This window comes from Cordyceps fumosorosea (genome assembly GCF_001636725.1).
Source record: "Cordyceps fumosorosea ARSEF 2679 chromosome Unknown scaffold_22, whole genome shotgun sequence".
Taxonomy (NCBI): Eukaryota; Fungi; Ascomycota; class Sordariomycetes; order Hypocreales; family Cordycipitaceae; genus Cordyceps; species Cordyceps fumosorosea.
The window spans coordinates 1-23612 of record NW_017387322.1 but is presented as its reverse complement, the minus strand read 5'-3'; the positions used below and the strand labels follow the sequence as shown (position 1 = coordinate 23612).

The 23612-nt window shown below is 55.3% G+C and overlaps 8 protein-coding genes across 8 annotated transcripts; 3 read left to right on the top strand and 5 right to left on the bottom strand.

Annotated features, from left to right (window-relative positions):
• Nucleotides 1–422: 422 nt before the first annotated feature.
• Nucleotides 423–2571, top strand: ISF_07445 (serine/threonine protein phosphatase 2A; the record flags this gene model as incomplete). Its single annotated transcript, XM_018851048.1, has 5 exons — nucleotides 423–446; nucleotides 507–794; nucleotides 856–1812; nucleotides 1858–2156; nucleotides 2205–2571. 5 exons carry the CDS (start codon nucleotides 423–425, stop codon nucleotides 2569–2571), a joined length of 1935 nt encoding a protein of 644 aa, XP_018701644.1.
• A 1270-nt stretch (nucleotides 2572–3841) lies between these two features.
• ISF_07444 (inositol polyphosphate phosphatase) lies at nucleotides 3842–5467 on the bottom strand (the record flags this gene model as incomplete). Its single annotated transcript, XM_018851047.1, has 1 exon — nucleotides 3842–5467. One exon carries the CDS (start codon nucleotides 5465–5467, stop codon nucleotides 3842–3844), a length of 1626 nt encoding a protein of 541 aa, XP_018701643.1.
• A 2979-nt stretch (nucleotides 5468–8446) lies between these two features.
• ISF_07443 (Cutinase) lies at nucleotides 8447–8620 on the bottom strand (the record flags this gene model as incomplete). The annotated part of the gene is made up of 1 exon (XM_018851046.1): nucleotides 8447–8620. The coding sequence occupies one exon, from the start codon at nucleotides 8618–8620 to the stop codon at nucleotides 8447–8449; it is 174 nt and encodes a 57-aa protein (XP_018701642.1).
• Nucleotides 8621–9201: 581 nt separating this feature from the next.
• ISF_07442 (Aldehyde dehydrogenase domain protein) lies at nucleotides 9202–10849 on the bottom strand (the record flags this gene model as incomplete). Its single annotated transcript, XM_018851045.1, has 3 exons — nucleotides 9202–10104; nucleotides 10165–10749; nucleotides 10802–10849. 3 exons carry the CDS (start codon nucleotides 10847–10849, stop codon nucleotides 9202–9204), a joined length of 1536 nt encoding a protein of 511 aa, XP_018701641.1.
• Nucleotides 10850–11332: 483 nt separating this feature from the next.
• ISF_07441 (Major facilitator superfamily domain, general substrate transporter) lies at nucleotides 11333–12907 on the top strand (the record flags this gene model as incomplete). Its single annotated transcript, XM_018851044.1, has 3 exons — nucleotides 11333–11816; nucleotides 11874–11974; nucleotides 12029–12907. The coding sequence occupies 3 exons, from the start codon at nucleotides 11333–11335 to the stop codon at nucleotides 12905–12907; spliced, it is 1464 nt and encodes a 487-aa protein (XP_018701640.1).
• A 109-nt stretch (nucleotides 12908–13016) lies between these two features.
• On the bottom strand, nucleotides 13017–13664 carry ISF_07440 (Acyl-CoA N-acyltransferase; the record flags this gene model as incomplete). Its single annotated transcript, XM_018851043.1, has 2 exons — nucleotides 13017–13303; nucleotides 13436–13664. 2 exons carry the CDS (start codon nucleotides 13662–13664, stop codon nucleotides 13017–13019), a joined length of 516 nt encoding a protein of 171 aa, XP_018701639.1.
• A 1388-nt stretch (nucleotides 13665–15052) lies between these two features.
• Nucleotides 15053–15510, top strand: ISF_07439 (Cyanovirin-N; the record flags this gene model as incomplete). Its single annotated transcript, XM_018851042.1, has 2 exons — nucleotides 15053–15209; nucleotides 15284–15510. The coding sequence occupies 2 exons, from the start codon at nucleotides 15053–15055 to the stop codon at nucleotides 15508–15510; spliced, it is 384 nt and encodes a 127-aa protein (XP_018701638.1).
• A 179-nt stretch (nucleotides 15511–15689) lies between these two features.
• Nucleotides 15690–18201, bottom strand: ISF_07438 (Transcription factor; the record flags this gene model as incomplete). Its single annotated transcript, XM_018851041.1, has 7 exons — nucleotides 15690–15986; nucleotides 16040–16569; nucleotides 16636–16914; nucleotides 16971–17309; nucleotides 17377–17673; nucleotides 17734–17960; nucleotides 18023–18201. 7 exons carry the CDS (start codon nucleotides 18199–18201, stop codon nucleotides 15690–15692), a joined length of 2148 nt encoding a protein of 715 aa, XP_018701637.1.
• Nucleotides 18202–23612: the final 5411 nt, after the last annotated feature.

The following is a 23612-nucleotide window of genomic DNA, read 5'->3' as shown; positions in this document are numbered from 1 at the left end:
CACAGCCGGCGCGGCTTTTCATCTCCAGTCTCCTTGGCCCATCCCCAGATCCTCGCATAGCCTGCAATTCTTCACGCATGAGCCTTCTCTCTGGCCCCAACGCTATCCGCCCACTCCCACCCAACCTGTCCCCTCGCCTCGGCCATTTTCTCTCCGCGCGTTCGAGCCCCCCTGACTGCACCCATCGCGTCGAGCCGCCCTCGAGCTCATCTCCGCCGCCGCCGCTAACCGCTACTGCCAACTGCAAGCGATCGTCTTTGACTTCGCCGGCGCACTTGTCTCCCGGCGACCGTGACGCGCTTCCTTCTGGCTGGCAGAGCAGAGCTGTCTTCGCAGCAACCTCCGCGTCGCCGTCCTACCCCGCCAGACTCACGACCGTGCCACCCGAAGAATAGTACATGGGCGAACAACTCCAAGACAGGATGAAGCGCTTCAGCCAGAAAGTCGTATGTCCACACCCCTCTGCTGCCCCGATTCGTTGGCAAGCAAGGTCCTAATTTTCGCAGCTCTCTCGAGGCAAAGACTCCACGAAGTCGTCCAAGAAGAATAAAGACCCCAAGGATGGCACCGCGTCGCCATCATCGCGAGATCCATCTACGCAGTCGCCAACTCTGACTCCTACCTCCTCGACTACAGCTGTCAATGACATTCGTAACAAGCCCCTGCCGCCAAATTCTACAGACGGCCTTGGTCAGGGCGCTGGCGGCGACAGATTCGGAGCCATGGGTGCCAACTCTAGCCCCAATGGCAACACTAGACTGCCGCCCACAGTCGTGATCAGCCCAACCCCAGGCGTAAGTCAACTCTAGCCAGAACCAAGCTACCGATTTCCAAATACTAATGTTTATCAAATAGCACGTCCCTCCCCCAGGTGCCGCCGAGACGATGCCGCACGACCTCGCCCCTCCCAAGCCCGGCCAAAAGTCGCTCATGATTCACCGCGGAATAGATAATCGCGATGCGATTCCCGAGGGACTTCGAACCCCCAAGCGACAACACTCCTCGCGCTTCGATATTTCTACAAACCGAGACCTTGAAAAGCTGCCTGGGTTCCACGAGGTCCCCCCCAACAGGCGCCAGGAGCTCTTCATGCAAAAGATTGAACAGTGCAACGTCATTTTCGACTTTAACGATGCCAGTGGCGATATGAAGGCGAAGGAAATTAAGCGACTGGCTTTGCACGAGCTTCTTGATTACGTCGCCAACAATCGACAGGTCATCACCGAGCCAATGTATCCCAAGGTGGTCGACATGTTTAGCAAGAACCTTTTTCGCCCTATCCCACCCCCAATGAACCCCCAGGGCGAGCCCTTCGATCCGGAAGAGGATGAACCTGTGCTCGAGGTTGCCTGGCCACATATTCAGGTTGTCTACGAGTTCTTTTTACGTTTCATCGAGAGCCAGGATTTCAACACAAACATCGCGAAGGCCTACATCGACCACAGCTTTGTTCTGCAATTGCTCGACCTCTTCGACTCGGAAGACCCCCGCGAACGCGATTTCCTCAAGACTACTCTCCATCGAATTTATGGCAAATTTCTGAATCTGCGCTCGTTTATCCGTAGATCTATCAACAATGTCTTCTTCCAATTCACCTACGAAACGGAAAGGTTCAACGGCATAGCTGAGCTCTTGGAGATCCTTGGCTCCATCATCAATGGCTTTGCGCTCCCTCTCAAAGAGGAACACAAGATCTTCCTGACTCGTGTACTCCTCCCCCTTCACAAGCCTAGGAGCTTGAGCATGTACCATCCTCAGCTCGCGTACTGCATCGTGCAGTTCCTAGAAAAGGATGCATCCCTAACAGAAGATGTAAGTACTCACCTGCATGCTGATGTCCCATCGCTGACTCTTTAGGTTGTCCTTGGACTTCTCCGCTACTGGCCGAAAGTAAACAGCACAAAGGAAGTCATGTTCCTAAACGAAGTCGAGGACATCTTCGAGGTCATGGATCCTGCCGAGTTTGCCAAGGTGCAAGAGCCGCTCTTCCACCAGCTGGCCAAATCTGTCGCTAGCCCGCACTTCCAAGTCGCTGAGCGTGCGCTCTACTTTTGGAACAATGAGTACTTCTGTAACCTGGTTAGCGACAATGTCGAAATTATTCTGCCAATCATGTTTGCGCCGCTCTACGAGAACTCAAAGGGCCACTGGAACAGGTTCGTCGGCTGCTGCGTTTTTGATGCTGTTCTAGCTAACATGTTTAGAACTATTCACGGCATGGTGTATAATGCGATGAAGCTCTTCATGGAGATTAACCCCCAGCTGTTTGACGACTGCTCCCACGAGTACACTGAGCACCAAAACAGCGCCGCCGAGCGTGAAGCATTGCGAGAGCGGAAATGGGCGGCCCTTGACGAGCAAGCCGAGACGCGCCGCAACTCTATGTCCTCGGACATGGGCGAACTCCCGCAAAGAATACAAGTCACCGCCATGCCCCGCGTCGACGAGACAGATCCGAGCACCGATGACAGCCAGAAGCGTCTGGACTCGCTCCGCCTACAAGACCAGTCTGGCCGCCGGCCCAGCGTTCACGAACGCCAAGGGTCGACCAGCTCAACGCGCAGTCGGTGAGAGCATAGGAGCAGGAAGCTGCGCATCATGCTATAGCTTTATAATATACCATCGACCAAACACTTTGATACGATTTTGAGGCTCTGCATCATGGGGCTCTACCGTAGCCGGAACTATCGTATGGTGCGCATTTCACCACTATTCACGACAGGAGTACCTGCATTGATTTTCTTTTTGCCTTTTGAGTATCTGCATATCGGAGCAACCCGTCTTGATTGGCCCATTTTGCTCGAAAGAAGAGTTTTGACATGCCTTCCTTTTGCCAAGAAGTTGAGCAAGAGGAAGCGCAGAGTGGTTTTCACGTTGTCGGTTCTTGTCTTTTTGTTTGCGGGAAAGGCGGAGGAACTTGCAACTGGCGCACAAAGGATACAAAAATTCGCTACAGTCTTTTGGAGGAGAGTAGAAACATGGCAGCGCACATGGAACGGGGGAATGTGTAGGGGATGACGAAAATGCCTTTCTGCGGTCATCTCTATGCAGCTGCGCGTGGACAGGAGAAGGCAGATACGGCAGGGAAATGGCTTCTCTTGCTCCCTCTTGGTTTCGATCCCGTAACCTGCTACAGGGTCCCCTAGCACCAACAACTTACCTGCCGCTGGTGTTTGTATGGAAGGGCAGAAGAGGGAGAGAGGAGAGAGACAGGAGGGAGAAGGGGGATAAAAGGGGAACTTGAGAAAGGAAAGAAAGATCTTTGTGATCTTGTAGGGGTCGGGAAACTTTTTTTTTTGCGTAATGTAGATGATGACGAAAGAGCACGTTTGCAGGAACATTTTTACTTGTTTATTACTTCTCTACTTTTCCTTCTTTTTTCTTTTTTCTTCTCTGTTGACCAAAGAATAGATTCTTCCATTCCCTTCCATCCTGTTCTTCATACCATCGTGTGTACAATTCTCGTCCTCGCTACCACTTGGGAAGTTCACGTACAAGGGGTTGCTGCGCAGATTGCGGAAACTTTTTTTTTCTCCATCTGGGTTTTGAATTCGCTGTTGAAAAATCCTGTAAATGTTGTTTATCCTGCTCGAAAAGGGAACAATCCTCCTCAGACCCATCCATTTCGCAACGCCTTCCGTTGTTCAACCCAAAGCCCATCCGTGGCACCTGGCCGTCTATCTCCTGTTTCTAGAGGCTCTATTTTGTATGTACAGCTTACTCGTAGGCTCGTCAAATCCACAAGTCACCACCAAGTAATTGATCCTGGAGATCGGGGCTCGTGGTTAGCCGGTTCTTCCATCTAGTTATTTCGTTCTACCCCGGGAGGGCTTTGGGTAACTTACTTGGCATCATCAAGGTGCTTCTGGCGCACGTCTTCCCATCCGTTGTACGCTTCCATGACGGCCTGCGCGCGCTTCCGCTCATCCACGCGCTTCACGCGCAACCGAAAGCTCCCGCTCACCGGCCGATGGTCGCTGACTCGAACCTCGTGCCTCCCGTAGTCGAGCTGCTCAATCTTGCCGTCGGTGCCTCTATATAGCAGCCGATCGCACCACGCCGGGCTGCGCCGCTTCTCGCTGGTATCGTAGCGATCCGTGCCGACGTCGTACTTGTATGTGGGCGCAAAGTTGAGTGGCAGCTCCTCAAAGGCGCGCAATCGAAAGGCGGGGTTCCTGCGCCGCGAGACCAGGAGCTGGTCGCGGTCACGAATCTTGGCCAGATTACCCTGCTTCACCGCGTTCACGACCGTATCGCGAGACATGGTGTCGATTCTGTAGTTCAAGTCGCCATTGATGACGCAAATCTCGTGGTCCATGATCATGGCGCCATCACCACCTCCGCGGTAGTAGTCTTGCCGGGCGGACATGTCACGCTCCATGGGAAACAGGCTGGTCTCCAAGATGGCGGCAATGTCGCCATGGCGTGAGCTGGTCTGTGTTTGGCCTGCAGCCAAGTGACAGTTCACAAAGCATAGCGAGGTGTCATCAATCTGGAATCGGACAGCAATGGCACCCTTGTTGCCGTGCAAGCCCCCCATGCCACGCTTGACCTCAGCACCCTGCAAGTTGCGGATGCGCCCCTGCAGCGAAGACTTGACAAAAATACAGGTAAAGAGACCGACAAGAGGGGCATTAAAAAGCAGCTGGTATAAATGGCCTTGGGGCGTGTAGTCATCCAGAGTCTTGAGCAAAAAGTCTCGCCAATCACGATATCGGTGGCTCATGTTCTCATTGTCTGAGCTGTCCTTCTTCTTTGATTTGAGGAAGCGTTTAGCAGTCGCAGTCTTGTCTTCGAGATCCACCAGCTCTTGGAAGCCGAATACCAAGATGTCGGGGGAGCCACTCGTTTGCACAAATTCCCGGAAAAAGCCCCCGTCACCGTCCGAGTATCGCAAGTTATGGGGTGTCGCAGCTCCCGCATTCCAAGTCATGACCATGAGCGACAGTTCATCAAACTGGCAGTACTGAACCTCACTAGATTTGAGGCTTGCCTCGAGCTGATCGTCCTGCAATAAGCCATCCCAGAACTTGACCTTGCCGTCATTGCCAATAGATACGACTTGCGAACGCTCTATGCGATATGGCGCGGTGACGTCTGTTTTGAGCTGATAGATGGTGGAATCGTGTGCTTGCCATTCCTTCTTCATTATCCACGGATTCTTGGTCGTATCGTAAATGCTGACCTTGCCGGTCGAAAAGCCTACCCATAAATCGGCACCTACTGCTGCCATTGTGTTGATTTTCCAACCACTAACATGGAGAACCCTTTGGCACGAGTAGTCGCTTGTCGAGTAAATGCTAACTTTGCCGTCGACGTGGCCGAAGAAGACGCTTCTCGGGTGAGCATCCATCGTTGTGCCCGACGTGATATCAGCTGTGCCCTCTGTAACCAGAGGCTTGGTTAAGACTTGGAACGTGGTAGACCCGTCGAGCGAGGGCTCAAAGACTCGAATTACTTTGCCCATGGCATGCCACAGTTGCCCATCTGCCACTAGCGAGAACGTTTGACCCCTTGGTACTTTATAGCTTTGAGTCGGGTTCTTGTTTAGATTGGGAATTCCATCGTCATCTGGGCCCCAGATGTGTAGGCAACCGGAGTCGTCCAATGACCAGATTTCGTTTAGGTATCGGTAGGCTGCGATAATTTCGTATCGTCCATGAGCACCAGGCCTATTGCAGACGATACGACTGGACGCAACATCAACTTCCATCATGTCCCCGGAGTTCATGCCGATCCAAATCCTAGTGGCTTCGGTGTCGGGATCGGCGCCGGGCTTGAAGAGGACGGCGGTGGCTTTGACGCCTTCTGTATGCGCGAGACTCATCAATTGTTCACCGTCCACCGTGTTCCAGCCACGTGTGAAGCTGCCGCTGGTGCACACAACGTCACCGCATACATCGAACCGTTTTGGCTCGTATCGTGCTTCAATATCAGAACAACCCTTTTTACCATATGGTGCTCTGCGATTAACGCAAGAGACATCTGGCAAGCCAGAATCTTCCGTAGGCCCTTTGGGCTCAGGCGAGGTTGACGTGGGATTGTCGGCCTTGTCTGAGGTTTTGCTCTCAATCGTTCTGGATCTATTTCGAGCTGGAGGTGGAAGAAATTGCTGCGTCGACAGGGATTGAGAATTGGGGGCCGGCAGAGTATCTCGTCTGGGCAGCGACTGTTGCGCTAGTGGCCGTACTGGACGAGGGGGCGGAGCCATGTCGCGTGCGGTGTCAAGGGCCTTCGAGAGAGTCTCTTGGGTAGGGCGGCGGACAGGCAACGGTGGTGGGACTTGGTCGTGATCCGGGAGATTATTCGCATTTGTATAGGCGCTTCCCACGCCATTGCCAATAGCATCGTCTCGTCTCCTGTCAACCACGCTGTGGTGTAAAGGCGGAGGCTGAAAGCTGGGTGCGTTATGATTTTGCCTGGCTACGGCATGGTTGGTGGTAGGACGGGGTCGTGAAGGTAGCTGAGGAGGGGGTTCGTCTTCGGACTCGGAACTTGAAGAGGGTGGGCTGCTAAAAGGCGAAGGGTCTGTTGTTGCGATGCGCCTGGGCAAGGACTCTTGCCGCGGCGGAAATGCTGTCAAGGAAGGGAGTGCGCTCGCTCGCTTTTCTGAGCGACCAGTAGTCGCGGGAGTCAAGGTGCGGGCTTCTTTATCGCGGCGAGGTTCTAAGGAGCGTCTCGGAGGAGGTGGTGAAGGTGGCTTAGAGCCGACAAGTCGCGGGGATCTCGGAGGCGGGAGGCCGTGTGTAGGTGTAAGTGGCCGACTTGAAGCAGCGCTGGGGGGTCTCGAGGATGCGAGGGGATTCGAGACGGCAGTGGATGGATCTAGAAACGGCGATTGGTCGCCGCGCAGTGGTTGACGTTGGGTCTGCTGGGGAGGAGACTGAGGTGGTTGGACAGTGACAGGAGGAGGTATAACGACGGACTCGTCGAGGGCTGGGCGAACTTGTTGGGGAGGCAAGGTGGTGGTGCTCTGCAAAGGCTTCGGCTTGAGGGGAGGCTTTGCCTTGACTATGGGGGGTTTTGTCGGGGTGACTGGTGGAAGTGGTGCATCGGTCGTCGACTTGAAACTTGACAAATGTTGAGGCTTTGGAGCGGGGGATCGAGGGATGGCAGAGTTGGGTTGAGCTGGCGCATTATTCATGCTCTCGAAACGCGCGAGCAGAGAGGAAACCGGCTTCTGCGACGGGTAGATTAGCTAGCTGTAGAGGGGTCTGGCATCGTCAAAGCACGCACGATGGATGAGCCATCTGTCTTGTCGGCGGGGGGCTCCATGGCGAGCGATTCGGAAAGGCACTGTGACTGTGGGGTAGAGGCTCAGCATCCCCCATCAGAGACGAGACGGCCTGGAGGTTGTGAGAGCATCAAGAGCTCGAGAGGAGTTTTGAGGTTCGTTGTGCCGTCGAGAGGGGGGCGGGAAGGGCGAGGTATGAGCAATGGGGAGCGGCGGTTGAATACGAGGACGGAGGCGAGTGGGATCGAGAATGGAATCGAGAATGGAGTCGACAAGATGGCGGAGAGGACGAGCGGGTGTTTGAAGGGAGGAAAATGGGTTCGGCGAGGCGCAGTTCGGCGTATTGGTGGCAAAGTCGAGAGAGGCGCGGGATGGAGGATGGAGGCAGGGTTTATGCAATTTAATGTGGCACAAAGAGGCGCGTCGAGTGATTGCGTGTCTTTGAGACAAGACAGAGAGAGATGCAGTGGGCAAGTTGCCACAGAAAAGTGAAGCCCCACGGCTGAGTGTTGGGGAGGGTAGTGCCCACGAGGCAGAGAGTGCGGTCCTTGGTAGCAAAGATTTCTTTGGTTGGCTGTACACTTTTGATATCTACTTCTTTTAAGATTTAACTTTTTCCATTTTCTAGAAAATAACAACCTTGTACGAGGCTATCTCTGCCCGTTCTCTATAGCCTGTCTATTATTAGAGGTACACGAGAGGCGAGAGGCGGGGCCAGCCTGTGACTATTTTAGGGGACTTGGCGCAGTTTACGACGCTTGATTAGGACACGCTTCATCATCACCAAGAACAAACGAGGGCACTCCGACGACTGTGCCGCAATCGTCAGCATCGCCTGCGCACATGAGATGAATCTATGTCGGAAAAGGGCCATTGAGAGTACGACGCGAAGAAGAGGCATTCGACAATCGCGTGCGCCGCAGCAAAGTCCTTTGCCATTCCTCGTACGCGCTCCCCGACTAAGCGAAGCACATCCGCGCACGGTCACTCGTCAATCACAAAGCCGGCGCTTATAATAATAAAATAGGTTTGGTGTCAAGATGGCTTAGGAGCCGCTGGCCGGGTGCATCGCCTCGCTGCGACCACTAACACGCCGTCTTTCTCTACCCGACTTGTTATTCCTCTGCGCCGACCGAATCCAGGCCAGCCCGAGTCAAGGCAACAACTATTTGGGCTTGATTTCGCGTGACCCAATATTTATGCCTGACCTGCTCACTCTTGCAGCCGCTTCTTGACAAACTCCAACGCCTTGGAGCCATAGACCTTGTAGTAGCCGTTGTGAATGGCGGGCCTGCTCCCGTTTGAGCAGAACTCGTCACCAACGTCACGGTACAGCTGAATCGCAGCGTTATAGTTGCCACAGCTAACTTGGCTCTTACGCCGCATGTCGAACTATAAAACAAGACACGTTGAATAAGCGCGAGGTTCCTAGGTGGCCCGACAAGAAGATGAACATACCCCGCCAACAGTGGCGTTGCCAACATGGAAAGGTTCCCCAGGCGCTGACGGAACAAGTCAGCACAAAATCGATAGTAATGTCACAAATCGTGCGGAAACACCTTGGGAACTGAGGCTGCCTGTGCCAAGGACGAGGCCAGGAGCAGTGCAAATATCGTACCGTGCATGGCGTCAAGTGACAGTGGCGGAATGAAGAACGCGTGTGGTTAAGGCTGGAGATACGGACAGCAGGTCGGGTGTGCCGATCAGCGCGGAATCTCGGCAGATGATAGTAGCATTAAAACTGGCGCTTGAAGGATCCTGATAGACTGGAAAATATCGTCAATCAGATTAATAAGCTCAGTAGTAGTCTTGCGGCCCCTCCCGGTTTTGGAGATGCAATGCTCTAAAGTTGTACCATGACCCGGAGCTGCCTGCGATCCAAGCTCTACAGGGCAACAGTGTATTCCAGCAACTCTACAACATGAACCCTGCAGTAAACCGGCTTGGCAAGTACGATTAGATGGAATTCATAGGCCTGCCACCTTGATCAGGACCGACTTGGTCTCCATGAACGTCTCCATGCTGTGGATGTAGCTCTCCCGCTGCAAGCCGCTGCCTTTGTAGCCTCCAAACGGCACGTCGTCCCCCTTCGTCGGGCTCGTGCAGTTGACGCCCACCGTGCCAGCCTCCAGCCTTGCCGCCACCCTCATCGCGCGGTCCAGGTCCTTGGTGTACACAGCCGCGTACAGGCCGTACTCGCTGTCATTCGCCTTGACCACCGCCTCCTCCTCCGTGTCGAACGTGTTGATCGCCACCACCGGCCCGAAAATCTCCTCCTTCATCATCCGCGCGTCCTCCGGCACGTCCACGAAGATTGTCGGGTTGACGAAGAACCCCGGAGCGTCGGCGGCGTCGGCGTCCGCCGTGACCAACGTGCCGCCCGCCTCCTTGCCCATCTCGATGTAGCGCAGCACCGTGGCGTGCTGGATCGCGTCGGCCTGCGGCCCGTGGGTGGTCTCGGGGAGGGTCGGGTCGCCCATGCGGGAGGCCGCGAAGGCGACCCTGAACTTGTCCAGGAAGGCCTGGGCGACGCCGCGATGCACGTAGATGCGCGAGTTGGCGATGCACGTCTGCCCACTGAGGAGGTGAATGCTGAAGCGAGTATCGCGGACGGCCGCGTCGATGTCGGCGTCGCCGAAGATGATGGCGGGCGACTTGCCGCCCAGCTCGAGGATGACGTTCTTCAGGTTGGACTCGGCGGCCATCTTGGCGATCAGCCGGCCCGTCCTGTTGGAGCCGGTAAAGGAGATGGCCCGGACGTCCATGTGCGATGCCAGTGGGGCACCGACATTCGGGCCGTGGCCGGAGAGCACGTTGACCACCCCGGGGGGGAATCCAGCCTTGCTGATGAGGTCTGCGACGTACAGGCTCTGTGTGATTCATCGTCAGTCCCAGAGAAGCACGAAAAAGGAGGGTAGCTGCCAGCGTACCGTCAACGGTGCCTTTTCGCTGCTCTTGAGAACGACGGCGTTGCCGGCGGCGAGGGCCGGGGCCAGTTTCTTGGCGAGGAGAACCAGGGGCACGTTCCAGGGGATAATGACGGCGACCACGCCGACCGGCTGCTTCAGCGTCACGTTGACGAAGCCCGGGGTGTTGAGGCTGGAGCTGCCCTGCGGATACGCCGCCTCGGAGAAGTAGCGAAAGTACTTGGAGCCCACGACGGCGTCGAAGTAGCTGGACACGGGACGGCCCATGGACTCGGCCTCGAGCCGGGCCAGCTCGGCGTGCGACTCCTGGATGAGGTCGGCCAGCTTCGCGAGATGCCGTCCCCTGTCGTGCGGCGACAGCGCCGCCCATGCGGGGTAGGCCGCCTTGGCAGCGGTGACGGCATCGTCGACGTCTTGGGCTGTGGCCTCATATACTGTTGTGCTGGGCGGATCAGGAAGGCGCTCGGGCTGACGAGATTTGAGATGGAGGTGTGTTTGCTCCAGGAAAGAGGACGAACCTTGAGCGAGGAGTTCACCGGACGCAGCGGAGGGCAGGTCAAACGTAGCGCCGTCGGAGGAGGCGCGGAACTGGACTGCGTTAGCAACTGGACTTGTCCTGTTAGTAAGGATTGATACCAACTTCACCATTGATAAAGAGCCGCGTTTCAATGATTCTTCCGCTGGCCATGTTGCAGGTTTGAGTGTGGTGGATGCTGCTTTGGTAGAGATGGGTGAGTTCACATGTTGTACATACTTCCGCTTGAGAGGAGAAGGGAACGCGGGGATCAATCATGCAGTGCAACGGAAGCAACAATATACATTACTAAGCCAACTGAAAACGTCCAAATTTAGTTATGGGAAGCTGATAGTATTTAAAGAGCCGGGTGGTAGGGGTATCTCATCCACATACAGCCTGATCTGATTGATGAACGAGCGTAGGTCATAAAGAGGCAAAGCTCCGACCCATGCATAGCACGTAGTTGGCACTTGTTTTCGCGGCAGTATTCGTCAAGTAACCACGGGGCAGCGACAAGGTTGCAATGGCAATTCGCTTTATTAAAGCCAGCCCACCGCGCATTCTGGGCCAGAGATCTGCGACCGCGCATCCTCTCCCCATCTCCTGTCCGGTATGGCAATCCTAGCATCTGAAAGAGCCGACAAACCTCCAACCATGACAGTTCCGGATTCTGGTTCCAAAACGGCAGAAGACGTCGAAAAGACCGATCGCATTATATGCAGTTCTGCGGCTCCCGTGGCGGAAGACGACGATGGCATCCCCGACCCCGGGGCTGAGAGACGGCTGCTCCTCAAATGCGACCTCCGGCTGATCCCGATCCTCGGGACGCTGTACCTCGTCTCCTTCCTGGACCGCTCCAACATCGCCAACGCTCGGCTCTTCGGCCTCGAGAAGGACCTGGCGATGCCGTCGACCGGCTTCAACAACTGCCTGTGGATCTTCTACGTGCCCTTCATCCTGGTGGAGGTCCCCAGCAACCTGTTCATGAGCCTGAACAAGATCAAGCCGAACCAGTATCTCGCCGGTGCCATGTTCATCCTAGGCGTGGTGTCCATGTGTCAGGGACTGGTCGGGAGCTACGGCGGGCTCCTTGCATGTCGATTCATCATGGGCATCATGGAAGCCGCGTTGCCCCCAGGTAGGGTTACGATTTTGACCTGGATAGATCCGCAGCAGAATTAACCAACACTAGCAGGTGCGGCTCTATTAATCGGCCAGTATTACAAGAGACACGAGTACTATCTTCGCTTCTCCTACTTCTTCTCCTTTGCGCTGCTTGGCAGCGCCTTTAGCGGTGTACGTCTCGACCAAGAAGCCCACCCACAAACCTCAAACTAACCTGGCGGATAGCTCCTCGCATACGCCATCGAGCACATGAATGGGCTGCAAAACTACGCGGCCTGGCGCTGGGTCTTCATCCTCGAGGGCCTCCTGACCATCTCCTTCGCCCTCGTCGCGTGGCTTGTCATCCCCGGCTTCCCTTCCGACGCCACCTTCCTCGCCGCCCCCGAGCGCGCTCTCCTCCTCTCACGCCTCCGCCTTGACCGCAGCAACTCCGAAGACACCAAACTCAGCAGCGCCGGCCGGGCCCTCCTGGACTGGAAGGTCTGGGCCTTCACGCTGCTCTTCTTCTGCGCCGACATGGGCGCCGCCTCCGTCTCCGCCTTCACGCCCACCATCCTCCACGAGCTCGGGTGGACCGCCTCGCGCGCGCAGGTCATGAGCATCCCCGTGTGGATGTTCAGCATCGCCGGCACGCTCGCCGCCTCGTACGCCTCCGGGCGGCTCCCCGCGCGCTGGCCGCTCGTCCTCTTGGGCGCCGCGCTCGCGCTGGTCGGCTGGTGTCTGCAGTACGCCCAGGTGCGGCCGGCGGCGGTGCGCTACTTCGCGCTGTACCTGGTGGCGCTGGGCTCGGTGATGCAGTTCCCGCTGCTGCTGGGGTGGCTGAGCGGCAACGTGCGCGGGCGCGCGCGGCAGGCGGTGGCGGGCGCGGTGCAGCTGGGCGTGGGAAACTGCGCCAACTTCGTGGCCAGCAACGTCTTCATCACGCGGGAGAGGCCCAGGTACCCGACGGGATTCGCGACGGGCGTGGGAATCGCGACCCTGGGCATCGTGACTCTGGTTCTGGTGACGGTGGTGCTGGCTTGGGAAAATGGGCGGTTGCAACGACGGCAACACGATGCAGAGGACGACGGGGGAGCTCAAGACAAATATCGTTATCTGCTGTAACTTGAAGCGACCTTTTGTAAGCCCGCACGATTCAGCTGTGTAATCGTGCACGCGGGGAAGATGTAGAGTAGATATAGTGCGTCAGCATTTCCCACTCGCAAACTCAGCTTCAAGCTTGTCTGGCCCTCTGCGACCGAGCTGTCCACTCGTCTTCAAGAATGCCCATCAAAACCTCATCCCACCACTTCCCATCTTTGAAGAAACACTTCCTCCTTCTCCCCTCTTCCACGAATCCTGCTCGCTCATACAACGGTCTCACCCGCTCATTCCAGCCCAGATACTCGAGCTCGACGCGGTGCAGCCCAGCCTTCCGGAACGCCCACGCCAGTGTCCAGTCTAGCATCTCTGCGCCGTAGCCCTTACCCTGATGCTCACGCACGACATCAATCGCCAACCCTGCGCATCTGTGGTGCGCCATGTCAGGGTCCGACGAGCTCAGCGATACACTACCGATCGGCTCAGATTTGCCTTGTCCCCCTCGTCGTCAGCCATGCGCTCTGCGAAGTCAAGTTGGGAGACAAGCCTTACTCGGGTCTAGATCGACTCTGTAGACAATAACGAATAGGAGCGACTTTTCGATCAGATCCTTCAAATTTTCTTCAATCGCCTTCTTGTTCATCGGCCGCAAGACAGAGGCGGAGGAGCTGACGAGGGCTAGGGGTTCCTTTTGCAGTGCGGCAAAGAAGGCATCGTGCTCGTCCGGGTCGTAGCCTCGATATTCCAGAGTCTCTGACCGGAAAGGATTCGTTTCGTCCATTTGATCCCGGGTATCCTGCATGCACGCGAATTACGTGCCCGTTGCGGTTGATGATGTCAAGTAACTGATTGCGGAGTTGCCCCTCGCCGTCTTGTTCGCCGAACAAGGCTGTCTGCCTTGCCCAACCAAACCTGGTTGGGTTGGTTGACAAGGCAGCAAATTATCTTAGCCGTAGAACGAATGCTTTTCTACCCGAAAAAAGATCCCCAAAGAATCCAGACTCAATTAACATCAGACGAAATCGAAGTTGTGTTAAGAAGCCTGCAAATTCACGACTGTCTTCAAGAATTGTTCAGCGAAGAGTCGGCTCTCCCTCCACGGATACGCCGACCCCCAAAGGTAGGCATTAGCCCATTTCATTGATGTTTTAATCTGGCATTAACTTGTTGCCAATCAAGATGACAGCAAGTCCCGAGACTCTGTGCAACACGCCAGAGATTTATTAAAAGAGTTCATTAGGATGCTTCAATCACCCCTCAACAACTTGCTCATCTGAAAGTGAAACCGAGCCCGATCAGCATCCACCATGAAAGCCAGGGTCTGGGTTCTTCACCGCATCCAAGGGTTGTGTTGATTACCTGCTAGTTAGTTTAGTCCAAGGACCAGTACGGCCCAGACCGAGACGCACTCCACCAATAGTGCGCCGCCGCGCCAGCTCTCCCATAAATCATTTAACATGTTCGATGCCTGAAATACCAGGGGGCAGACAATTCGCAGCCGTAAATGACCGTGGGCATCTCATCTGTGTGTGGCAGTCCCTAACCAGTCGTACTGATTGTCGCTTCGATACGGTGTCACTCGCCTCGCAATCAGACAAGGCATTCAAGTTCCCGTAACCCCTCCTCCAAGCCCCTGTTCCGTACTTCGTTAAATCCTTGTCAAGCTTGTCTGCGAGCTTGAAATCGTCCCACAAGGCTAAGTTAGTTTTTAACCATGAGCGGGCCCCGTACATCTCGAGGAGGGGCGAGATATGGCAACATGTGAGTGTCTGCCTTGCAGCTCTCTGCCTCATGTTGATGACTAGCCCCAAAGGTACTCCATCTTCATCAATCTCGTACCTACAGTCGGGCTGGAAATAGGGGGAGAGTGGAGAATTCTGGTTCTTCATCACGCTGTGCAGGGTACAGCGGAAGCAATCGACTGGGCAGTGATGCATACCGCCACGCCCACCAGCCCCGTCCATGGCCCTTGACCAGCTGCGAGTCCGCATCTGGCCCACGATACTTGAGAATGAGGGGTTGCGCCATAATAGATTCGCTTACTCCCAAGTGAGGGGTAGTGTGTTGTCGGTGTAAGAGCTCTCGTCCATGTATATATATACTCATCCCTCCTCGGTTGAGCAATCCCCTTCTCCGATTTCACCAACAAGAAACACATAATCCTTCAAAATGTCTTTCAACACCAACAGCTCCAACATCCGTGTCGATGACGGCCACATTCTCCGTGCCACCGTCCGCAACGGCAACGGCGAGGAGGTCGACAGTGAGCTTGACCTGAACAGCTGCCTTGGCAACAACAACGGTCGCTTCGAATGGGGTGGCAGGGGTAAGCATCATCTCCTTTCTCTCTTCTTCTTAGACGCCGGATGATCAAGCATCACCTAACATGGCCCCAACCAGACTTCTCTGGCTCCGCCGAGAACATCTACTTCTCTGTTGAGGGTGATGCTCAGGTCCCTATCCTTCGTGCCCGCCTCCGCGGATCCGACCAGTCCTTCGATGCCGACGTGAATCTGGCCGAGCGCATTGGCAACGACAACGGCCGCCTGTCCTTTGGTAAGCCATTCACCTCTTCCAATTATACAGGGCATCTTGAGCGAAGATTGGCTAACCATGCGGCAGCTTAAGCGACATAAATCCCCCTTTTGAGCTTCTGCGGGCCCTAAACTGTTCATCAGTTTCAGTGTGAAGAGAGTCGCCTCAATCGAAAGTTCGAGGATACTCTTCGTAGGGAAATCAAATAAATCGTTAAATCCGCATTCGTTCGCTGTCGTGATTGAAGACCTTGTGGTGATATGTTTGCTCCTTAGAGGAAAGAGTCGATCCATGAATTCACGTCGCTTTCGTCTATGTCACCAGGAAGCAAGTCGCTTAACAAGCTCTGGGCATAGGCAGCGGCGCCTGCATCCTCTGTCCAAGTAGTATCTTTGGAGCAGGAGGCATTTGGTTCCCTGTCCGAGAGTAATTCGCGTAGCTTGCAGACTTCGGCGGCGAGCTCGGGTGATGGCCAGAGATTTTGACAACTTTCTAGAAGTCGCATCTGTCGGACGAGGTAGTCTGCAGCATCCGAATGCAGCCTTGGATCTGGCGACGTGAGCGCAGCCTAGCATGCAGGTCAGTGGCTGCCAGCTGCAGGCGCATGCCTTGGGTACTTACCAGATGTACGGCTACGCACAGGAGCATGCAGTAAATTGTAAAGTTTGCCCCCCGTTGCATGCATTGCACCCCACGCAAGCCAAATTGCTGGATGATAGCCTCATGAAGGCGGCACTGCTCCTTGGCCGCGGCGTGGCAGAGTAGCATGTGTGTTAGCCACTGCGCATTTGCGGTGTGTTGGTTGTAGAGTGGCAGTTGGACCCGGTTGAGCATGATCAGCCCGAGGCAGTAAAAGGCGTGAAGATGTCCGACGAAGGCAGAGCTGATGTTTAGACATGAACCCTCACTACCGCGATCGAGTGCCAGTCGGGCAGGCAGGCTATTCAGCCACATCTCCAGGGTAGATTTGTGACGGAGAAATTCCGTTTCTGTGGCCAGTCTAGCGTCGACCTTTCCCACCAGGTACGTAGAGTATAGTTCTTTAATGCTGCGTAAAAGACGGGCGAGTTGCGTAAATTGGGATTCTTCCGGCATCGCTGGATCGGCGTCTTCGCCCAGACCTAAATAAAAGTCCACAGTCCCCAGAGGCACTGTTAGAGCAGAGTATGCTTGACCGGGCGTTAGCGTTGCTTGACCAAACATACACAGCTGCTTACCATTTGGGTAGCTGATCATAACTTCAACCACGTAGATCGTCTGCCAGATCCGCCGCATAAGTCGACACTCGGCGACACTGGAATCACAGGAACCAGTCTGCTGGTGAGTGGTATGGCGACTCAGCCCAAGACTCTGAGCTATTTCGATGCACCTAGAAATACCCAGCCACGAGTCAAAGTAGTAATTTTCTTTTGGCATCGACTCTTTCGCCTTGAGCAGGATCAGAAGGGCCTGTAGAGTGCTGAGGTCTGCCAGGTTACGAGACGGAGAAAGTTGACCTTCAACTCATCAGTACTGGAGCAGCCACGTGCATCAGGCATCATGGCAGACTTACCTCTTGCGAGACGAAACCACTTTAACGCGTTCTCAGGAGCGTCGTTGAGAGTCTCCACGAGGCTGAAGATGGCGCTGCGCGTTGGTAAGGGGATCGATTCTCTGTCCAAGTCCCAGCGCTGCAGAAAGTCTTGCTTGTCTAGAACCGGTACGAAGGGGTAGGCGTGTTGGAAGAAAAGTTGAACAAGTGAGGTAAGCTTTCCCCCAGTAATTTTCTCTTCAGCCTTCTGCGCCAACTCGAATTCAAATAGAGGGCCGCCAACGGATGTGTGCAGGTCAGGAGCGAAGCCGGCTCGGATCCCGTTCGAATTGTTGGCCTCGGCGTCCGCGACGTACGGGCCTTTGTCATTCACATTAGCCCATGTTCGCGAACCCGCTCCATAGCTTCAAAGACTCATGTTACGTACCGACGAGAACGTCGTCGATTTCTAGCGACCCGAGTAGGGTGGATAGATCTTGCTGCCGGTAAAGGTCTTGCAGCGAAGACACCGGGGAGTCCCTGGCGGAAGGTTGCCTGTAACGCACGAGACTTGCCAGGTGATCTCTGATGGAGTCGTCTGTTACTTCCTCATCGACCTTATCGGAACTCGAGGCGGGGCTTGGGGCACTTTTCTGATCGGGTTCATGCACTGTTGAGGACATGCCACCCGCCTCCGATGCCTGCTGTTCGCAATCCGACCAATAACTAACGTCGCTCGGGGTGCCTATAGGCAACGTTAGTAGTGAAAACCTTGGCAGACAATTTTTCATTTTACAATGCTTACTTGCCCTGGCTTCCGTAACGTCGTTTCGTTTCGTACTTGTCCTCTCGACCCAGCGACGTATCTTGGCCAAGGGTACAGCTTTGCCGCGGACCCGAAAAGCGTACGGTGAGCGTGATGCAAGATAGGCTTGTCTTTCGTAGTATTTGCGGGCAATAAAGTCCATCTCCCTTGTCTTGACATTTTTATCCAGTCCCCATTGCGAAATTCGACTTCGGTATTGTCGCAGCCTAGGGTTAAAAAATTAGCTGCGTTCCTTATGGCGGCGCGGCGCAGTACAGGATGCACGCACGTAGCTTCGAAACCTCGCTCCTTTTGCATGAGAGCTCTTACGTCTGGCAAGGACATGTTTTGCCTGACATAGAGCTCGACTATCCTCGTTTTGAGGGGCTCCCAGTCATGTCCTCTCAGCGTTGGAGCTTTGCGCCGCTGCTGCGATTTCGCGTCCACGGCGGGCTCCCTGACGGGCATGGTTTGCAGACGGCCAGCATTTGATGCCCCCCAGGCAGCATCTAAGCCCCAAATCGGAGTAGAGACGGTAAGAGAGAAAGTACCTAGCTCGGAGGTTGCGCCGCGAATGTTAAGGAATCGGAGATGGATGGTGCGTGGCTCCGTGTTGATCTACACGGCCAGGGAAATTATAACCATGAGCTTGGCGGGGTATTGCCGCCCAGCCTTTCCCACACTCCATCCGTCGAGATTGCCCCACGCTAATAAGTACCTGTGGAAACAAGAACTAGATTTCGAGTTCTAATTACTTAGGAATCAGATTAATCTGATTAACAATAAAGGAGATAAATTCAAAGCTTCAAAACTTCTACTCGGGTTTGGAAGCGACATTCAACCTCTAATGTATGGCTAAATCAGCGCCTTGGTGGGAGATTTTTACGGTACATTAAACGAAGAAGACTGTCACAACCGTTTCTAAATCAACAGCCTGCATTTTTGACTCTCTGAGTCAATGTTATATCTTGGGCAATTTATTTCTTCTTCTAGTTCTGCGATGTGGGGAGGCCGCTGCTACACGCCTTACCATCGCGTAAGGTTTGAGGAGATAGGCGTCCAACATTGGCCAAGGTGATTAATTAAGAGAGGTACAATACCTGCAGCCTAGATTCATTTCCATGGTTTTCCCGACGCGGTCGTAGATGCCAAGTACGACACAGCCCCAGCGCACGCAACTGATAACGAATGTAGCCCATCCGTCCCATCCGCGCTTCCACATTCTATTTGCACACAATCAGCTCATGCTAGAGTTGGCGTCCGTTCGGAAATTCAACGCCGGGGCAGCGGCTCCGCGATGAAACACCGCGGGCTGTGCCTTCAAACACTCATCACCGTGTCGGCACTCAAGAAACCCAACCCGGCGTAGGTACCGAACGTTGGCCTTGACCGCCTCGCAGAGAGTTTTCCTGTCTGGGGGGACCAGTGGCGTCAACGTCGAGATGCCGCCTCCGCCACCCTCGTGTTTTCCCCGTCTGCTTTCCAGAAACTCTTGCAGTGGCCACAGTGGATGGCTCTCGCCGACCTGTTGCGTCTGGGCCAGCGCGCGCTCAACCCAGATATTCCACGGCGCGGGCTCGCACGCATGCTCCAGCTCCGAATTAAGCTGCCCCCAAAAGTCCCCAGCGCGGAGGCCATACTTGGTCGCCATGCCGATGTACGACGAGACGAAGGCGCCGCTGTCGTTGTTGTCATCATCATCGGAAAGCACCTGGGCCACGACCCGTGCCGCGACGAATCCCGCGTCTGTGATGGGAATCCAGCTGTCTGCATCCAGGGGGTAGAGACGCAGGCGCGCGGCCGCGGCGACGACGCGCCAGATAAAGTCGTCGAGGTTCGCGACCCCCGCGTCCGGGGTCCCGATGATCATGCCGGGCTTGACAACGGAGAATCGGTTCTGCGAGGGTGGCAGCCGGGCGGCGAAGCGGCGGACAATGGCTTCTGCGACGAACTTGCTCTGCGAGTAGCCGTTGCTTCTTCTGCTGCTGAGCTGTTCCAATACGGCACTGTTGCCCGGGCTCACGTCCAGGTCGGCCATGGCGCCGCCGGATACAAAGACAAAGCGCGGCGAGGCGCGAGACAGGGCCGCGGCCTTGAGCAGCTGAACGGTGGATAGTGTGTTGGGCAGCCGCAGTCTGTCGTAGTGCATGCTCCAGTTCACGACGGCACCGTTGTGGATGATGGCGTCGATGTTGCCGCCTGCGGCGGCCGTTCCCGAGAGCTGGCTCCATTGCGCGTCATTGAGCCCAAGCCTGTCCAGGGTTAAGTCACCTGTCCAGACATCGATGTGTGCGTCGTATTCTGCCTTCCACCACTCTGCGGTGACTGCTGTACTGCGCAGCCGTTCCAGCCCTTGAGCAACCGAGGCCGCACGAACAAGGGCAACCACCCGCTCGACGGCGGTTGATGTCAGAAGAGTGCGCAAAATCTGCGTGCCCAGAAACCCAGTCCCACCCGTGAGGAATACAGTCAGGCGGCCGATCGTTGGCCTGACTGGCTTGAACCATGGCTCACAAATCGCCGACGTCCAGGTCGAACAAAGTGCCTCACCAATCTCTCCCTCAAGGTCAAGTGGCGAGTCCATCTCTGCCTTTCTCTCGATATACTCCGCCATCTTGGCAATTGTCGTTCTGCGACTGTTGGCTAGTGACAGCGCCAGCCAAACGCCAAATTCATCCTGGATTGCCTTCATGAGTCTGATGATACGAATTGAGTCCCCGCCAATGTCGTAAAAGTTGTCATCGATGCTTATCCTCTCGCTTGGGAGCCCAAGAACCACCCCCCATGCATCTCTCATGCTCCTCTCCGTCACACTAGAACAGTCGCGAAATGTTGAGGGTAGAGATGACGACAACGTAGCTCGTTTGGAGGGGTTCTCGTCGCGCAACCAGATTTCCTCTTCCCCAGCGAGGTGACTCTGTTGCTGCGTTTTGTGCATTCCATCGGTACTCGCCCCATGATGTTGAACGTAGTCTGTGGCGATGCCTTGGAGGTGCCTGCGATCCAGTTTGCCCGATGTATTCAACGGTAACCGCCCGACAGCAAGATATGCGCTAGGTAGCATGTATGCTGGTAAACGATCCGCCAAACGGTCCCTTGTGGGAAGCGAGAGGCCAACGGCTCGAACATGATTCTCTGATAGGGATACCTCGTTTCCAAAGCGCAAGAAAGCCGCCAACTGAGACCCGGTAGCCTCCATGTTTGGCGTGATAGGCACCACGACTGCCTGTTCAACTCCGGCGATGCAGTCGCGTAGATGGCATTCCACTTCCCCCAACTCTACACGGTGGCCTCGAATCTTAACCTGTCCGTCTTTGCGTCCAAGGTACGTCAAGCTCCCGTCTTCACTGTATCGCACCAAGTCACCCGTCTTGTATAGTCGACCCCGCCTACCCGCGCGACCAGCAATGCCCTGCACTAGCCACGACGGATCCTCAATGAAAACTGCCGATGTCTTTTCCACGTCGTTCAAGTAGCCGCGGGCCAGAACTGGTCCCTCCACGAGCAACTCACCGACGGCCCCAATTGGCACGAGCTTGTCATGGTCATCTGGAGACACGACCCAGGAGACTGAGCCGACAGCCTTTCCAATCACCGAGCCCGCACCGCTGCTGGTTTGTATATCATTTATTGAGCAGAATATGGTACACTCGGTCGGACCATACGCGTCAAAGACCCGGGAAAGGTGTGTCCACTTTTTAAAGTCGTCATCCGTTGCGTTTTCGCCCACAAAGATGATGCTTTCCACGGAGGGCATGCGGTGCGGCTCGACAAGCCTTGCTACCGAGGCCGTCAAAGACACGGTATTGACCTTCATCGCCTCGGCGCTCAGCTCCAGCCCATGGAACCTGTCGGCTTCGGACGGCACACAAACGCAACCGCCGTACAGGAGCGTCGTGAATATCTCCATCAAGCTGATGTCAAATGTGTACGAGGTGAATTGGAGCATCCTCGTCCGTTCACTGAACCCCATCCTCGAGCCGTGGGCAAGACAGCTGGTACTCAGAGCGCCATGGTCCACGACGACCCCCTTGGGCTCACCGGTGCTTCCAGACGTGAAGAAGACGTACGCGGCAGTGGTAGAGGTAGCCAGTCCGTGCACCTCTTCAGTCGATGGAGGAGCGGTCAACGGTGTCAGTGGTGGAAGAGCCTTCAGGCTCGCATCATCCACAACAAAGACGACTCGTTTGGCCGTGGCAAGCGCTGCGGAATGTTTGGCCGACGACAGCACCACCTCTGCGCCGACTCGAGCCAGGATGGCCTCTCTTCGACCGGCGGCCTGGGACACGTCCAAAGGGACAAACGCACAGCCGGCTTTGAGCACCGCCAGCATTGCTACCACTGCCCACCGTGATTTCTCGAAGCAGACCGGGACCATTGTCCCAACTGTTGCGCCGAGACTGGTCAAGTGCCTTGCAAGCCTCGCAGACGCATCATCTAGCTCGCCAAACGTGAATCCACCATCCCACGCACAGATGGCGGGAACACCTCGTCTCGTAGCAAGGCCATTGCTTATGAGATCATGAACACAGGAATCCTCCATTTGAGGGATAGTTGCGTTCCACGCCCACACTTCTCTGGCATCATCGATACTCTGTGAAGGGATCGACGACACAGGTTTCCAGGGCATGGCGGTGATGTGTGCCAGCGCCGCGGAGTACTGCTTCAGAAGGCGGTTCACCAAAATGGCGGGTATTAGGTCGGAATCGAACGTCGCATGAATGTGGACTGACCCTACTGAGGGCGTACACTCAAGAGTGATGGGATACGTCTGAAAAGCTCTACTGCGCTGTCCCATTTGGATCTTGTATAAAGGGCTCTCTGGAAGCTCCTCCTCCTCTCTGGATTGTATTATCAAAAGACTCTGAAACCGGCAAGTGTCCGCATAGCCGAGCTGGCAGATTCGTTGTAAACCCGTCTGCTCAAAGGGAATCATTCTCAGGCTTCTTGATTGCACTTCATCCAACGCATCCTGAATGGCCATGGTGGGGACATGTCGAACGCGAAACGGAATAGTTGCAATCGTCGGCCCAGTGATTGTGCGAATGCCTCTCAGATTCGCCATTCGACCGCTAACCACGGTGCCAAAGACGGCATCACTCTCCCCGGTAAACATCGATACAACGACCCCCCAAGCAAGCTTGAGTGCGGCCGATAACTGCACAGTCGTGGCTCCATTGGATGAAAAAGGAGCATGACACTCTGTGTATTCCGGGGATTGCAATAAATACGAGTCCACAGGTGTCTTGGTGAATATAGACCCAGCGGCGTCTGCCAGCTCGGCAGCCCAGAAGCTTCTCATCTCGTCGTCTGGGGGGAGAGAGAGGCAGCGCTGAATGAAGCACTTGTAAGACTGTGAGACTGTCTTTTCGCTCTGGTAATAAGCCGCAGATAGCTGTGTCAATATCAACCGCAGAGACAGACCATCGTAGAGCGCATGGTGCAGAGTTACCGCTGCCTGATATCCAGCCGCACCATTATCCCGTTTCGACACGTTGACACTGAATAGAGGGCGGCCGAATTCAACGGTAACCTGGCCAGCTTCTTCGACCAGTTGTCTGTAGCCCGTATTACGCAGAACGACCTGGAGAAAGCGACCTCCCATGCTGGTGGCACATATGATCCTTGTACGGAGGATGGGGTTCGCCGCCATGACTGCTTCCCATGCATTCTCAAACCGAGCCGCGTCCAGATCTTGAGTCAGTTGGAGCGTGAATCTGAAAACGTACGCACTAGGCTGTTTCATTGTGAGAGCGAACAACCCTTCTTGTAGTGGCGTACATTGATATATGTCGTCAACATCGTCTTCACCTACTTGACACTGTAGCATCACTTCTGTAACGGGCAAGCCGCTTGAGCGGCGGCTGTGCCGCCGAGCT